Raw genomic sequence first — 17,385 nt, 5'->3', positions numbered from 1 at the left:
AATCCCCTGATGCTTTGCTCTGGCTTTTGTAACTCTCTGGGTTCAGGTGTTTCATGTTGCTAAAAGGTAAAGACAAGTAGTGGCAAGTCATACAATGTTTGCATCACTTTTTAAACAAACATTTACCCGAAGGATGCTCGAGTTGCATGGAAGTGCAATACCATTTCTACCTCACAACAACCCAGCCAGGTAGGTTAGCCTAAGGATTTTTTTTCTCACAAACACATAACCATTGATTAAAATATAGAATTATCCATTGGAATGTAGAGTAAAAAGCCTCACCTAGCTGATCAGACAGCCTATAAATAAGCTGCCATCAGTTGTGCCACTAGTAGCAGCAATGGGCAAATGTCCCAACAATTGTCAATTTGAAAATTAGACAGAAAAAGCTAAAGATGCTGAGTTTGTCAGCTGGAGAGCTGATAGCCAGGGTTCGAGACCTGAGCACTGCGTAACAGGGTAAAGGCTCATTACTTGCCCCTGCCAACCTAGCAGTTTGAAAACATGCAAATGCAAGTAGATAAATAGCTACCACTTTGGTGGGAAGGTAACAGTGTTCCATGGGCCTCAATGTATAGCCATGCTGGCCATATGACCACGGAAATGTCTTCAGACAATGCTGGCTCCCTCAGCCAAGAAACGGAAATAAGCACCATGCCCTAGAGTCCGACACAACTGGACAGGGGAAACATTTGCCTTAAGTTTCATAGAAACCAAATTTTACTTTGTGGATGGGTTAAAAAATGTGAAAATTCCTTCCAACACAGCAAATTTCATGTGTTGACTGCACATTATGGGAAGAAGCATTTTCTTCCAATCATTCAAGATCAATTCTACAATCACGAGAAGGAATAAAAAATATTTCTGTATATAATTTCTCCATATCATCGTATTTTTTTTAGAAATCTCAGTCATGTCCCATCTATTCTGATAGGATCATATTGCTGGAAGGAACATTTAGGCCAGCAGCCCAAGATTTTGCTCTGTGGAAGAATCCATATCAATGCACCCTAGAAAATAAGCAGGTAGCCTCAATTTTGTTAAAATTTAATTGTTACTTTTGGATAATAAATCGTCCCCTGCAGTGCAAGGGGAGGGGGAAGTGAACCAGCGGGCATCTGAGTAATTGAACTATTGAACTGTTCTTTTTCTTTTCTACTGTATTAATCAAATTTGCCTTCCTGTAACTTAAATTTATTACAGTATTCCATGTCCTGCATCTAGAACAAGAGGGAACCTTCTCTTGACCTTCTGCAACTTTTTAGCTTTTCTAAGAATGCTGCCAAATCCTCTGCAGTCATCTTTTCTCAAGGTTAAACATACCTAATTCCTTCAATTTCCCTTCTTCAGGCGTAGTGGACTGTCTTCTAATCCTCACAACAGTGCCATTCTCTAACATTGTTCCAGTTTCTTGGAATTCTGAATATTCTCTTGACATTCAACATTACTCCAGAAAGTGAAGCAAAATGAAATCCAATATCCTATAAAGCATGCCAGTTGAGGAATTCTGGAAATTAGTCCACAAGTCTTAAATTTGCCAAGTTGGACACCCTGCTATAAAGGGTGGCATGGCTACAGTCAGAACCCAGCTTTTGGTCCAGCCCCAGCTTCAGACGTTAACTGAGTTACTTGGACCTGGTATTGTACTTCAGTCCATCCGTTACTTCCAGAGGTGAGAGAAAAACAAAAAAGGGAAGTACTGTGTACACAGCTTTGAACTCCTGAATGAAAGGTGAGTTTTAACTTAACAATAAATAGTGCAATACATTGTCATAGACAAATTTATCAATAGCCTTATCCATACTTAAACCAATATATGGCACTAAATGACAGCTACCAAAATACGGATTGAGGCAACCCAGGCATGTAACTTTTGTTGAAGCTTAAGCATTATGAATAAAGGAGAGAGAATTGTCTTCATGACAGATGAGAGCAGCTGGATTAGTTTATACCTGATTCTCCTATAAGTAAATCTAGGAGTAAAGCCTGTAAGGATTCTTGACCTTACCAGCAATATTTTTGTGTGATACCTCAAAAGGATGATTGTACACACACACACACACACACAATCATATTCGATATTATTAATGATCAACATCCAAACACAAATATTGATATATAAACAACACAAATCACAATCCATACACACACTTATTTGCAGGAGATCAAAAACATATGATATAGTACAAATGACTTAGTTTTGAATAAAATAAAGGAAAAAAGAAGGCATGTTTTCTTTTCCTTTTGAAAAGAAATGGGCTTTTTCCTGTCCCTTCAGTTCTTCAGCCTTGAGTTTGCATCTTGACAGCTGTGCAGCAAAGAAGAATCAACTTCTCTGTCCTTGGAGAATTCACCTGTTCCTTTATAGGCTGGCGAGTCATAAACATGAGAGCGCCTCATAAAAGCCTCTGATTTTTTTTTCAAAACAGCTATTATTTTCTTCCAGCAGCTCGGAGTTAAAATGGCCAGTCAAAAATTGTGGCTATTGTACATAGGATTGTTTCTCTTCATATTGGAGCATGTGCCCACTCCAGGAAAAGCAGCTTCAGAGCCTCCAAATAAGCCGGAGGAAGAATGCCGACTGCTGGGGAAATTTGATTTACGTGGCTATGTAGAAGCTGAGGAAGCCATGCACGTTATAGGAGGCATGTTTCCAATACATTTCAGGACCATCCTTGAAGAAGATCCAACAAGTACGCCTCCAAATTCACCAAAATGTGAGGGGTAAGCTACTTCTTTTGTTACTATTCTTTGGGGAAAATAGTTATATCAGACAAGGAGTGTTGTTGTCAGATAGAAATCAGAGCAGTTTGTTGTCACAGCTAAGACAAATAATGATGCTTAAGAGAAGTGAGGAAGGCTGGGCTGCTGTAGAAGTTGAGGAGGTCCTAGGTAACAACCCCCCTCCCCCAGTCATGTAACTTGTCATACATTTTTGGGTGCTCCATCCCTTCACCAGCTTCTTAGTCATATGTTCTGACTTCTTGGTAGTCTTCTATTTTCTCAGTACATCCCATCTCTCTTAAAAACCTCTTCTTTCTTGCAATTTCCCAAATAGGATCACATATTTTGACTTTCTTTTTGCTAACAGTTAAAAGGTGGTTGGGTTGATGGTGGAGAAGGAAGGAAGAAAAGGGGAGCCTCATGCATGCAGGACACTGGACCTGCATCCAATAGTCCATCCACCTTAGAAGAGGCACAGGGAAAGAGACAGTTTTCAGATGTACAGTAGATACTTGTTTCCTTGGTCCTATTATCCTCTCTCTTCAGAGAGATTTGGAACAAAGTTTCCTGAATCCAAATCTTGGTGTTGGTATCATGGGGCACCAGGCAAGGTCTACTTCAAACACTATCTTTGAATGCCCCCAAGGTATTCTTCATCTCATTTCCAAGCAAGAGTGAGGCAACCTTAAGTGAAGGTTCATTCTCCGAGCTTGTGGGTTGGCTCCTGAACATTTCATTACCAGGCTAGATGACATCTTCAGCAGAGTTCAGGGGATTTTGGTATTCTTCTGTTCATAAGGGCTTCAGGTGTGAGTTATCAGTGAGTCTTGTGATGGTCGTTGTGATGGGCAGGTTACATCAGGTAAGGGTAATTGGGAGGTGAACTGCTGGTGGGAGAGGGGGCTTGCATGGGTTGGTTGAGGGTCTCTGTGCTGTCTGGTTGGTTGTGCTGTTGGTTTGGATTCTGAGGAGTTCGTAGGCTAGTTGTAGGTCAATCACAAAAACCATCACAGATCCTCACTTGACACACCCACACCTGAAGCCTTTATAAACAGAAGAACACTGACATCCCTTAAACTCTGCTGAAGACGTTATCTAGCCTGGTAATGAAATGTTCAGAAACCAACCCACAAGCTCAGAGAACAAACCTTCATCCTCAATCCTACACCCGAGCTACAGATATTTGTCACTATTGCAAACATCAAGTTGTATTTAGCTATTCTGATCCTAATGTGATCAGCTGTGGTTTTCCTTTTTATACCAATAGTGTTCAAAAGTAACCTCAAGATTTGTAAAACCATTATGCTTTGTCATCCATTACTTGGAGGGAAGTTAATGACTTTAGTATCTTGAAGCAGAGTGTTTATAAACAGGTTAGGGACCAAAAATTAGGACAGCAAATTTCACAGTGATATAACTCTAGGATGACTGAAAGAGGGAAGGAATGTTTCAACTCTGCAGTGGGGAAAAGGTAAAAGAAACATCATTGGAAGAGATGTTCTGCTTTTCTGATAAAGCCCACTGATACTCCTGAATATACCATACCAAAATTTCACGAGAGCCAAGTTTATGAGAGACTAGATAATATTCAAATGGCATAGAAACAACCATAGACCAACATTTGCCATAGAAAACAATGCAATTGAGACCACTGGAATGACTTGGGCTGATGTGCTTATGGGAACCACTAATGCGAAAAAAATAGACTCCCTTACCTGTAGGATAGGAATGGGTTACTAGAGTTCTCAGGCCTGCTTGGAATCCCCAAACCAGGAACCAGGAGGTCAAAAAGGTACAGACATGCAATCTTTATATATATATATATATATATATATGAAAACAAATAAGTTTGAAATGCATATCAGTCTCCCTTTAATTCTTTGTTAGCAATCTAAAAGATTTATACAAATATGAGCTGTCACTGTTGTGACTACTGCCTGTGGATGGCCTTCGGTTAGGCCGAAACAGGAAATAAGATTTGTCCCATGTTTGGGGCCTAGCAAGGTAATCAGGGACGAGTAACAGGCACTCACTCTGCTACGTGGCACTCGGGATTCGACCTGCCAAACTGCCAACCTTCTGATCGACAAGCTCCATTTCCCCACAGGTGCCCCAGATGGCTATCCCTCAACTGCATTGCTGAATTTCAGTGGCGTGTTTGCTAAAACCTGGCAGCTTGTGGTTTGTCCACATTTTGAGATTAAAATGGCTTTAACACTGTTTATAAAGGGAAACTTGACCCTTTTTGCTATTAAAGAATAAATAGAAAGTTCTAAACAGAGACATGAGTGTGACAGAGCCTGATTCACGTTGCGTCTCCCAAAGTATTAAATATGACCTCTATATATCAAATATTGTCCAACTTTGTGTGTTTACAATCAGATATAAAGTCTCTCTCCCTCCCTCCCTCCCTCTCTCCCTCTCTCTCTCTCTCTCTCTCTCTCTCTGTGTGTGTGTGTGTGTGTGTGTGTGTGTGTGTGTGTGTTAAGAAAGATAACCCTCCTTTGAAGTGACATGGTCCGTCCAGAATACCCACAGTTTCACTGCACAGCATTAGCCAGCATATTCAAGTTTTTCATAAGTGGAAATATTCACTAAATTGCAAAAGTAAAAATTGAACTTTCTAAAATTTCATCCGCCTTCCAAGAACCTGGTTAACCATAGTTGTAATAGCTAACAAATAAAGAATTGTAACTGGGCATGCCCACAATTTATCTACCCAAGTTTCTTTAAATTTATTATATCTCAGTGTAGAAAGGATAAGAACCAACTTTTCCTAAACATTATCCAAGGAGCCCAATAGTTCCTAGATTTTCTCAGTTAATAGTTTTGAAGTCAGAAAAAACGTCTAACATTCCTTTAGCCCCCAAGCCACTGATTATGCAATGTAAGAGTCTATGATTCATCTATTCCAAATTTCTTATATATTGTCCCATTTTTATTTTGTCTTATTTTTATCATCATTTTGTAATTTTTTGTGATAATAAATTAATAACTTAGTCCCTGTAAAGTACTTCTGTAATAGTCTCAAGGCCCCTGGAATTTCAGAGGCCACAAGAGTATTGAGTCAAACAATGTATATATGTATTTATATTTCAGCTGTATGTATTGCCATTTAACCTTTGAAGTAAATTACACTCCTTTTGTAAAATCTCAAACATTTAAAGTTATTACTATGTAACACTTAGTTACGGTATGCATAATTATCTCACTGTGAGCCCATGTGTTCCAAATAAAAAAGTAATACCAGCCATTTTAAAATAAGAATTGCTCCACTATGCAGTTTCTCGTGAAAATAAAGAATCAACTAGAATTTTTTTGTTCAATAAGATCCAGATATGTCTGACATAGCTCTTTGGTTCTGGAAAAGTAATCAAATTCCTACTGATATACAAGTTAGAACCCAGAACTTGCTGTTAAATAGTAACTTTAAAATTAATATAACAATGGTAACTAATCAACTTAATTTCCATTCCTGTGCACAGTTGAGGTAAACAAATAAGCTCAAAGTTATCAGGAGAATTAAAAGTGATATCTCCATAATTTCAGTTAAGAAATTAATTTCATGTTTGTCTTAATAGCCATACCAAGGATTCTAATACCAAATTAAGCAGTAGAGAAGATCAGTGATATCCTTGATTGTTCTGTTATATTCTAATTGGAAATAAAATAATTCCACAAGCAATTACATGAACACAAGGATTAAGCTAATAAATTGAGGGTGGTTACCTTTAGAACTTTTCTTGGCTTGAGGCCAAGTTACTGATGGGACTGTCTCCCCCACTGGTGACTATCCATACTGTTAGATCCAGCTGGAGAGGCATGCACCAGGTCTTGTCTGTGAGAAAATGCCATGCAGTGTGACTCAGGGAAAGAGCCTTTCTTGCTTTCCTACCTGTCTTCTGGAATATCATCCCCCCCTTGAATTAGACTTGCCCCGGGCCTGCTGGTCTTTTACAAGGCATTAAAAACCTGGGTTAGCCATCTAATCTGGGATCCTAATAGTGTGGGTAAGTCTGTTTCATGATTTGAATGTGGAACATTGTGACTGCTATTGGCAGTTGCTCTATGCCAGGGGTAGGCAACCTCGGCTCTTTTATGACTCATGGACTTCAACTCCCAGAATTCCTGAGTCAGCTATGCTGACTCAGGAATTATGAGAGTTGAAGTCCATGAGTCATAAAAGAGCCGAGGTTGCCTACCCCTGCTCTATGCTATTGTTTTTTTAAAAAAAAAGATTGTTGTTTTATTTTGTTTTATTTTGTTAGTAATCGTTAGACACCAAAGACATGTATACGAAATGGGTGACTATATAATTATATTACATTGTAGGATCCTTAATAGCCTTAAAAACTTTCTCTGCACCTTAAGAGAACAGGTAGAATTGATAACTGAACTAATTACCAAGGGAGATACGGAGGTCTTCTTCACTGCAGCCCTGATAGCACAGTGGTTGGATGCAGAATTGCAGGCTAACTCAGCCAACTGCCAGCAGTTCAATCCTGACTGACTCAGAGTTGACTCAGCCTTCTATCTTTCTGAGGTCCGTAAAATGAGGACCTAGATTGTTGGGGGCAATAGGCTGACTCTGTAAACTTAGTGGGGGCGGAGTGGGGATACTTTACTTAGAAATTTAAAATTAAGATTGCAAACTACAGAATTGGATCTGATGGGTTAAGTGACTCATTCCAACCCTGTGAGTGGATTCCTATGGTATTTTTAATTCAAATAAAAAAATTGGTGACTGCATTCCAGTAGAGAAGAATATATGTAGCACAGGGTTAGCTGAGTTCATAGTTTTTATTTTCTGTGTTTGATTTGTCCATTTCCATGAAAACATGTACAGTTTTATAGTACTTTAACAGGGGGAACTAACCCTCCTCCTTTATCTGGACTTGCGATTGAGAGGTTCTTGGTGCTCTCTGAGCTTGGTTGTTTTCTTGCAGATGTTTCATTGCCCAAACTAAGTGACATCATCAAGGACCCCTCATTTCAACCCTGATCTACAAAGAGCTGTGGTGGCACAGTAGTTAGAAGGCAATATTGCAGGCTAACTCACTGCTCACTACAGGAGTTTGATTCTGAGAGGTTTAAGGTTGACTCGGCCTTCTGTCCTTCTGAGGTCAGTAAAATGAGGATGCAGATTGTTGGGAGCAATCTGCTGACTCTGTAAACCATTTAGAGAGGGTTGAAAAGATCTATGAAGCAGTATATAAGTTTAAGTGCTACTGCTATTGCTATTTTCCTTAGGGTGGGGGGACTTGAGATCAGCTATAGTATGAGAAACAATGGTTGGAAACTGATCAAAGAGAGAAGCAACTTGGAATTAAGGAGAAACTTCCTGATAGTGAGGACAATCAACCAGTTGAACAGCTTATCCCCAGAAATCGTGGGAGCTCCATCACTGGAGATTTTCAAGAAGAGACTAGACATTCACCTGTCTGAGATGGTATAAGTTCTCCTGCTTGAGCAGGAGACTGGACTAGAAGACCTCCAAGGTCCCCTCCAGTTCTATTCTATTCTATTCTATTCTATTCTATTCTATTCTATTCTATTCTATTCTATTCTATTCTATTCTATTCTATTCTATTCTATTCTATTCTATTCTATTCTATTGTTTCTCCTGCAGGTAGAGTTAGTGCTCCATCTGGTCCACAGACTTGATAAACCAAGGTAAATAAGCCAAGCTTGTTGATAATGCTCAATATAGACAATTCAACCATGAGATTATAGGCCAAAAGCAGATCATGAGACACACTGAATCAGCGTGGCTGAAAGTGGAAAAGTCTAAGCAAACACCACATGCTCTTTGCCTGTCTCAGATGCCTAAGTGTCAATAACCAATGCTATTTATAATGATGATAGAATATTTGTACAATGACTTCAAAGATGGAGATAAATCTTCTAGTAACTGCAACTATGGAGAACTGTGGGGATTACCAGTGGATCCACTGTTTATCCACCCTCAGAAAATTGCACCTTGAAAGTTGAGATGAAGTAAAAATAGTAATAAAGCAGCTGAAAAATGACAAAGCACCTGGAATGGCTGGAATAACAGCTGAGGAATTCAAAATTGATGAAGATCAACTAGACCACAGATGTCAAACTCACCACGTCACATGACATGTTGTGACATATCACGACTCTTTTTGCACTGCCAGCAACCGGGGGGGGGGAACGTGGCTTCGGTATGATGAAACCGGCCCGTGGGCTGCCAGTTTGATACCCCTGAACTAGACCCAGTGACTAATTCATTGCTATGACTCACTTAATGCTCAGAGAAGAGCCCTTCTGTATAAACATGAGCAATTATCATTGTTTTGATTAAATAATTCTTAAGTTTTGATGAAAGTTCATAGTTACTGAGACATAAACTTTCTAGCTATCATTGGAAATGTCCTCATGAAAATCTATGTTTCTGGAAACAGTGGGAACGCACAATTAGAAAATAGAGTTGTTTCTACCCAACCTGTGGCCAAATTTTCACCAGCAGACAATCCATGGAAAAGAGAAACAAGAAAATAAACAGTTATTGTATTCACTGACTTTTGAAGAACGTTTAACAGTTTATACTGGCCTGCTTTATGAAATACTCTGTAAACTGTATACATGCCCATAAAATTGTAAGTGTATTACCAGAAACCCAGCTGATGCTATAATGAAGAAAGATTTTGGTGACAGACATGGTGTACGGTTAACTGGATAATGTAATTAGATTTTTTTGGTAAAACTAACTTAAACATCCACAGTTGTCTTCAAGTTCTTTTACTGTCTTACTTAGTATCTAGTTGATTACTGTCAGGAGCAGGATATACAGCATCATATGAACCTGGCTAGTTACCTGGCCAATCTTAATTTCATTCACAGGATATAGGATTCTCAAGTACTCTGTTAAGCTGAAAGTTTTTCGTTAATTTTCATTAATTTCATCAACTTTGGGATCTTCTACTTGCAAAGGCAGTTAGGGCTGACAGTTTCATCTTGAGAGATTGAACTACTTGCTTTCTTTACTTACTAGGGGGTGTCAAATTAGCCACATAAGGTTAGAGAAAATAGCACTGTCTGCAATTCCCTCGGCATTCTTCTAACATTTGCAGAACCGCAAAAATATACATAACATTTTTTTTAAAAAAAAGATTTCTTAGAACAATGTTTTGATAGCACTGTTTTCATGCAATATTTTTTACAAGTAGTATCTTTGATTGCCTTAGAGGAAATCCTGGTGTAATTGTAACCTGCTGGCAAGTTTAAAGTCTAACAATCCTCCTATTTTGAAGTGACTTAGATAAACTTTATATGCAAGTTATTCCAGTATAGGTCTCATAGATGAATGGTTCTGCCCTCTAATTTACTTTTGAAGGGTTTTTTCCTCCTATTTTTATAGATATATGATAAAAATCAAGCAACTATTACAAATAATGTAAAAATGATATATCATCCCCTATATCAGTGTGACAGAAACACATACAGAATAAGGAAGTGATCTCAATCTGTTTAAAAAACTTGCTTTGTGTAAAGGAAGTCTTACAAATTTAGGAATTATGTGTAAATAACCAGGCTAACTGTACAATGGTGTTGAGCAGCTCATGGCAGTTGTGGGCTTCTAATATTGCCTTTTTTAGTTTTAATAACCCATAAACTATTTTTCATAAATAGGCTGAACACCTTGTTTGGTTCAGAACTAGGAAAAATAAACAATTGCTCTCAGTATTCTAAAAATAGTTTTGATTGATACCAAGCCTTGCATCTGTGTCTCTAGTTTCGAGATAAAAAATTTAATTCTACTCTCAAGCTTCTACAAATCTCCAGATTCTTCCTTGTTCTGTTAAATTAATTAGAAGGTTGTCTTCCTTTCTCCAATCCTCCTTTCATACAACCAATTGATTTTTGGCTTCAAAACATCTTATATATGGATGCAGTTGATACAAACCACAAGGATGAAAACAGACATTCAATAGAATTTCTAGAAGAGACTAGAGGAAGCACATGTATATGGGTAGAGGAAGACCATACAAGTTTCAAGCACAACCTTAATAGTACTTGGTCTACTAGGCTTTGCTTATTCAAGCAAACAGGAATAAAAAAACAACCTCCCCAGAACCAGGCACAATTTATCTTAACTTCATTGTCTTTTGGAGTTTCTAGCAGCTTGGACTGCTAGCTAATCACAGGTTATAGAGTAAGCAAAAAGTTTCTTGATTGGGACCAATGCTATTCACCCCTAACATTCTCTTCTCTGATACTGAATTATCATTTTCAAAGTGAACATTTTTCTCTTTGCCTTATACTATCTTGCTGATTTCTAAATTCAAATGTTCATCACCTAATAAAGTCAATTATATGCCTGGCTTACTTGGAACACAAGTGTAATATTAGGACTACTGATTTTCTGTGAAAATGTTGCAAGATGCAGTTTTTGCAGTCACAGAAAGTAGGGTAGCTGCTAAAATATTCACAACATCCTTGAGAAATGACAATGACAAATGGGAGCTGTAGTTGGGGGAAAAAAGGTGGACTCCATGTTGTCTATTTTGATTGAGAGATCCCACATGGAGCTATTCCTTCTATTACAAGCATGTTATTTGTCAAGGTGAACAGAGATTAGTTCTGTTTCCACAACATTAATATACATAGATTTGAACCAGTGTAATTAATCTAGATCATCTTTGACTGTTTTGGGACACTTCTTTTTCCCTTTTTTCAAAAGTAGGTTATAAATTAGGGCTTAGTAACAAAATCTCACTTCATTTAGTCTAATTCAATATAGCTGCCCACTGTAGAAAATTCTGGATGGTTTTACAAAATCCATAAGCAGTAAACAATTAAACCTGCAAATACAAGACTACAACAACTAGAACAATGAACAATACAAAAAATAACTAAAACTGAAGCTTGGCCAATGAGTCACATTCATATGACCCTAGAAACAGAGCTGGGTTTTAAGAGATTTCCAAAACCTCAAAAGAGTGGGTCCTGTCCAAATATCTGGGAGATGCCTCCCCAAGGGTGAAGTCAAAGAACCATTTCTTTGGCAAATTGCAATTCCTCAACCTATCTTTCCTTCCTTGATTAATATCTTGTCTAGCATTAGAGATCATCATACTAATAAATTGTTAAATTCTTTTGCAAAAATTATGGTAAACTAAAGATTATATTTTGCACTCCTAATGTTAATTTTTGAGAGGATCCTTCCACCTTAGTTTAGCATGGCTTATACATGCTCTATGAACAATTTGTTCTCCAGGCAAAGAACTGGTGTGAAGGAGATCAGTCCACATCAGAACTGGCTGGAAAACAGCATATTAAAGTTTTTCTGAAATCCAATCACACTCCCTATCTGCAAGTTACTCTTCAGAATTATTTATGTAACTTAGTAATTCATGACTACAGCTAATTGCATCTACTTTACCTCCAGATAAGAACTTCACATTTTTCAGAACCAATTCTTGACTTGTGTACTTTTATGGTGTTGGCTAGCTTTTTGTGGGCCCTGCTTTAGTTTCTTAGAAATTGGGGTGGGGTGAGATGGGGAAGTTGCATCACTACTGTGAGGAACATGTGAGCAAAAGTTTTATCTCTTACCTCACTCCACTTTCCAGGTCCTGGATTAAGAACTATCTCATTTCCATCACTAGAGTTTCACCTGTTCCTGATTCTTCCTGCTTAAATTGAACAAAATATAAGTCCCATTCCCTCCAGGTGCCACAGTCATAGAAATATTTCAACTTTCAAAAGGTCCTCATTGCTGCTTATTCATTTTAGTGGTCCGCAGTGGATTTTACATAAAAATGATGGTGTTTTTTTTCATATCAGCTCAGAATTCTTTAGCTTCCGTCAGCCAGCTGCACTGGAAATATGAGCTCGGCTTGTGTACCTTGTACCATGGTAATTTATTTATTTTATATGAAGTAGAGGTGAGGAGATTTTCGTTACTGCAAGACAAGAGGTGTTTATAGGCATTTGTGAGGTGAAAATGCCCTAAGAAAACATTAATGGAAGCATTACAATATAATATTAGTATATTGGTATTTTTTAAAAAAAATACTTATATTTTTAACAGCTTTCCCAAATTTGAATTTCATTTTCCAACATTGGCCAAAGTTTTATAATTAAAGGTGGAAATGTGATCTGCTCTTCCCCCTCCACACTCAGAATTTTTTCACGTTGTGCTATCCTGAGAAGTGCAGGATAGCAGGCAATCCACAAATAATTGTGCTTTAAATAATGGAAGGCTCTCGCAAATTCATTTTATTTTTAACACTCATGATAATCTGGCTGGAAAGAATATCACATCTTGAAATATACTGCTCAAAAAAATAAAGGGAACACTTAAACAACACAATGTGCTGTATTTAATAGTAGAATGTCTTATCTTGTGTTCCCTTTATTTTTTTGAGCAGTATATATTGCCAGACACATACGTACATTCTCCAGGAAAAAAAAATCTCTGTCTGGGTGTGTGAGCCTTTCCACTGAGATAATACTGACACTAACTTTACTCTTTGTATATTCATTTAATCTTTATTTACTTTGAAGTTCTTTTATTGCTACAATAGTAGGAACGTTGCAATATTTATTTGTAAAAAAGATTAAAAGACAGTATTCTATATTTATATTATATTCTGATTGGTGAGTAATTGCTAGAGTTGTTTATATGTTTCTTTTTTTTCTGTCAGTGAACAGCAACAAATATGTGTATTGTTCAGAGTTGGACACTTTGAATGAACTTTGAAATTTCACATGAGACTTTCCCTTGTACTTATTGTACATGCTTTAATTTCCAAGCAAGAGTTCAGCTTTCTAGTTTCAAAATACAAAATACAGACCTCTCATTCCCAGTCTGGTCTAACCTAGCAGAGCAGTTGTTAGGGCATTTAAGAGACTGGTTTATTGGTTTGTATTCTGCTGTTTCTCTGGAGATGAAGCCATCATAATAGCCCTCAAGAGTTTTGCTGTGTCCCCTCACTTATCGCTTATCCCCTCCAAATATTTTCATTAGTATTTTTTGCTTTACAGTCCAAACCAAAATGCAGTGTAGACTAATACTTCATCACATTCTGCCTTCAGTTTCTCAGTTTTCTTTCCACCACGTAGGCTTTTACCTAGACTACTTTTGAGAATTTGTGGTTGGGAGACTTCCTCAAATTGATAAACATCAAACAAAATAAACCAAACACTATTTGCAAGACTAGCCTGATTGTTATACAGGCTAATTCTGCAGTCATCACAACTTTTCTAAGGCAGTAAACGTTTGTGCATTTGAACAACATGGGAAAAAGCAGATTTATGTATTTTAAAAAAATACAGAAGGCTGTACAGATATTAGTAGGGTTGATCATCTCAAAGAGAACAAACAAACATGTCCGACTTATATGGGAAGGAAACTGCAGGAAAGTTAAGCATCTATGTACAATGTTAGGATTTGCCCAGTTCCTCTGATCCTTTTCCTTATCAAAATAAAAAAGCCCAGGAAGGAAAATGTATACAGAATCCCAATTCATTTATGATACTGGGTGTATGAATAAAGACACTACAGGTAATTTTTTTAAATTTATTTTAATCCCATTTATATCCCGCCCTTCTCCAAAGACTCAGGGCGGCTTACAATTTAAAGCACAAATCAATGTGCTTAGCAATAGCCTTCATTCTTTGTATATGCCTGCTTATTAGGGCTTTTGCCCCCCCCCCAAGCGGCATTTTTACAAAGTCAGCTTATTGCCCCCAACAATCTGGGTCCTCATTTTACCTACCTCGGAAGGATGGAAGGCTGAGTCAACCTTGAGCCTGGTGGGACTTGAACCTGCACTAATTGCAGGCAGCTGGTGTTACTTAAGGAGGCATTAGCCCACTGCTCCACCAAGGCTCTTAATCCTTGTCTTACAACTATTTGGAAAAAAAATGACTTACAATCGATCCTTGACCATCACAAAATTTCCACAGTCATATGATCAAAATCTGGTTGCTTAGCAACCAGCATGTATTTACAACAACTGAAGTATTCCAGGGGGATGTGACTTCCGTTTGTGACCTTCCCAAAGAGCTTCTGGCAAGCAAGGTCAATGGGGGAAGATGGATTTGCTTAACAACCATCTGGATAACTGCCGTGATTTAATTAACCTCCACAGCAAACAAGGTTGTAGAATTGCCTGTGACTAACTTAGCAACTGCCTTGCTTAGCAATGGAAATTCTGGTCCTAACTGTGGTTGTAAATCAAGGACTATCTGTATGATTTTTCCAAAATAGATTATTCAGCTTATTAATATTTGAAAACGTCAAATCAATTCCAATTAGCAAAAAAATAGAAACCATTTAAAAGCACCTGGGTTTCAGATTGTGTAACAATTTGCATTTTCCAGCCTTACTGTAAACTATTAAAAATATATCAGATGGAAAATTAAATTGACTATATATTTCCAAAGATTTATGTATGCTTTTTGCTTCTAGTTAAATTTATTTATTTATATGATATCTCAAAATGTTTGCCTCTCCTTGCAAGAGTAGCTGAGCCTCCAAAAGTGGGACATGTTTTTGCCTCTTCTTTTCTTAAACAAGACTTATGGAATTGTGAATTATCAGTCTGGGCAGGATGTTTATTTATTTATCAGATTCCCCCCCCCTTCAGTACTTTATGAAATCACCCAGCCAGCTTTCATACTTAAGGACTTATACTCTCCTGGTTTCTAGGCCAGCATCTTAACCATTACACCAAACTGGTTCTGATGATGATGATGGTGATGATGATAGCACTATCAGCAATAGTACTGATACTTAATTTATATGTCACTAATTCCATTAAACTAATGGTGGCATACAAACAGAGACTTTAAATATCCATGGTACAATATAGGCATATGAAACATCTCCTAATGATAGTAATACCAAGGAGATGATTGGGGAAATAATAGTGATGATGTTTATAATGTTTATAATTATTTTCTGCCCCAATTTTGGCCTTTTCTTCCATCACAGCTATACCAATTTCTGGTAATGCATCCCAATGATTTTAAAAGTTGACTGTGGCTTTGACAATGTGACTTAATGCTGTGCATTCTCATGTCAACAGCGGAAAAATATCCCTCACTCATTTTGAGCCTGACCTGAAAACCTCTTTATGAGAGGTGCAAAGAGCAACAACACAGTTAAGTTTCCTTTGTGTTTTCCTTAATTAGAAAGAAACCATAATCTAAGATTACTTTCCTGGGTTTTTAAGATGTGGGAGGTTAGAGGCAGAAAGACAAAGCACATGCTACCAGCTGATATGACATTAGAGGAGAAAAACCCTGCCATGTTTCTTGTAAGAGGACCACTTTTTTCCCAACCCCACCCTTACTATTTAAGCATTTTTGTATGCTAATTTATATGCAGAGACACAAATGTGGAGCTGCTTCTTCTTCTTCTTCTTCTTCTTCTTCTTCTTCTTCTTCTTCTTCTTCTTCTTCTTCTTCTTCTTCTTCTTCTTCTTCTTCTTCTTCTTCTTCTTCTTCCCCATTTATATTTTCTTGCCCCCACTGCCAAAGATAACATAATTCTGAAAGTGATCAGACTGGAAAAATTGGGCGATCTGCATTGTGTCAGTGTTGCAATGTCAGGGTTACAGGTTTTTGTGAACTCAATTTTTTTAATGCTAGAAAATCTGTATGATACATCCCAAGTATCAAAACTGTAGACACATTTAAACATTCAGAAATTTGAGCATCCTCATTCTCAAATATATCTGTAAAGAGAGGTATATTTTGTGTTTTATTTCTTTTTGAGGGAAGAATGCAGGATATTCTTGGGCTGTATTATTTGTTGCCAGTTTATGAGCCAGTAAACGTGTTTTGGTAGATTGTACAATTTTATTTCCATTACATGGCAAACATTTCTAGTATTACATCCAAGATACTATTCTATTCTTGGATATGGTCTGTCACATCAGCATAAGATTTCTGATGAGAAAAATAGAGCAAGAAGATGTGTTAAGGTAAGCAATAGACTTGACAGACTTGAACATTGGGTGATATCTAACAAAATGAAATTCAATGATGAAAAAAGTAAGGCTCCACATTTAGGCAAGAAAAATCAAATGCACAGGTACAGTATAGGTGGTACCTTGCTCAGTAGTAGTAACTGTGACAAGGATCTCAGAATCCTAGTGGACAATTACTTAAATATGAGCCCACACTTGCTGCAACTGCCAAAAAAGCCAACACAGTGGTAGGCTACATTAACAGAGGGATAGAACCAAGATCACGTGAAGGGTTAATACCACTTGCCTTGGTAAGGCTACACTTGGAATACTGCATCCAGTTTTGGTCACCACAATATAAAAAAGATGTAAAAAAGATGACTCTAGAAAGAGTACAGAGAAGAGCAACAAATTTGATCAGTGGACTGGAGGCTAAAACATACAAGGAAAGGTTGCTGGAATTGGGTATGTCTAGTTTAATGAAGAGAAGGACGAGAGGTGACATGATAGCAGTGTTCCAATATCTCAGGAGTTGCCACAAAGAAGAGGGAGTCAAGCTATTCTCCAAAGCACCTGAAGGCAGGACAATAAGCGCAATGGATGGAAACTAATCAAAGAGAGAAGCAACCTAGAACTAAGGAGAAATTTTCTGACAGTTAGAACAATTAATCAGTGTAACAACCTGCCTCCAGAAGTTGTGAATACTCCAACA

The 17,385-nt window shown here is 37.6% G+C and overlaps 1 protein-coding gene across 1 annotated transcript in view; it reads left to right on the top strand.

Annotated features, from left to right (window-relative positions):
* Positions 1-1,568: 1,568 nt before the first annotated feature.
* The window catches only part of LOC308668524 (vomeronasal type-2 receptor 1-like), a gene marked incomplete at both ends in the record, with an annotated part of 31,532 nt that continues 15,715 nt past the window's right edge, over positions 1,569-17,385 (top strand). Inside the window, 2 exons of the mRNA XM_081328527.1 lie at positions 1,569-1,638; positions 2,430-2,724. Coding sequence (XP_081184653.1) covers positions 1,569-1,638; positions 2,430-2,724 — 365 coding nt within the window. The remainder of the gene's footprint in view (positions 1,639-2,429; positions 2,725-17,385) is intronic.

Source organism: Vipera berus (genome assembly GCF_964194415.1).
Source record: "Vipera berus genome assembly, chromosome: 5".
NCBI lineage: Eukaryota > Metazoa > Chordata > Lepidosauria > Squamata > Viperidae > Vipera > Vipera berus.
This window is presented reverse-complemented; position numbering and strand designations above follow the sequence as displayed.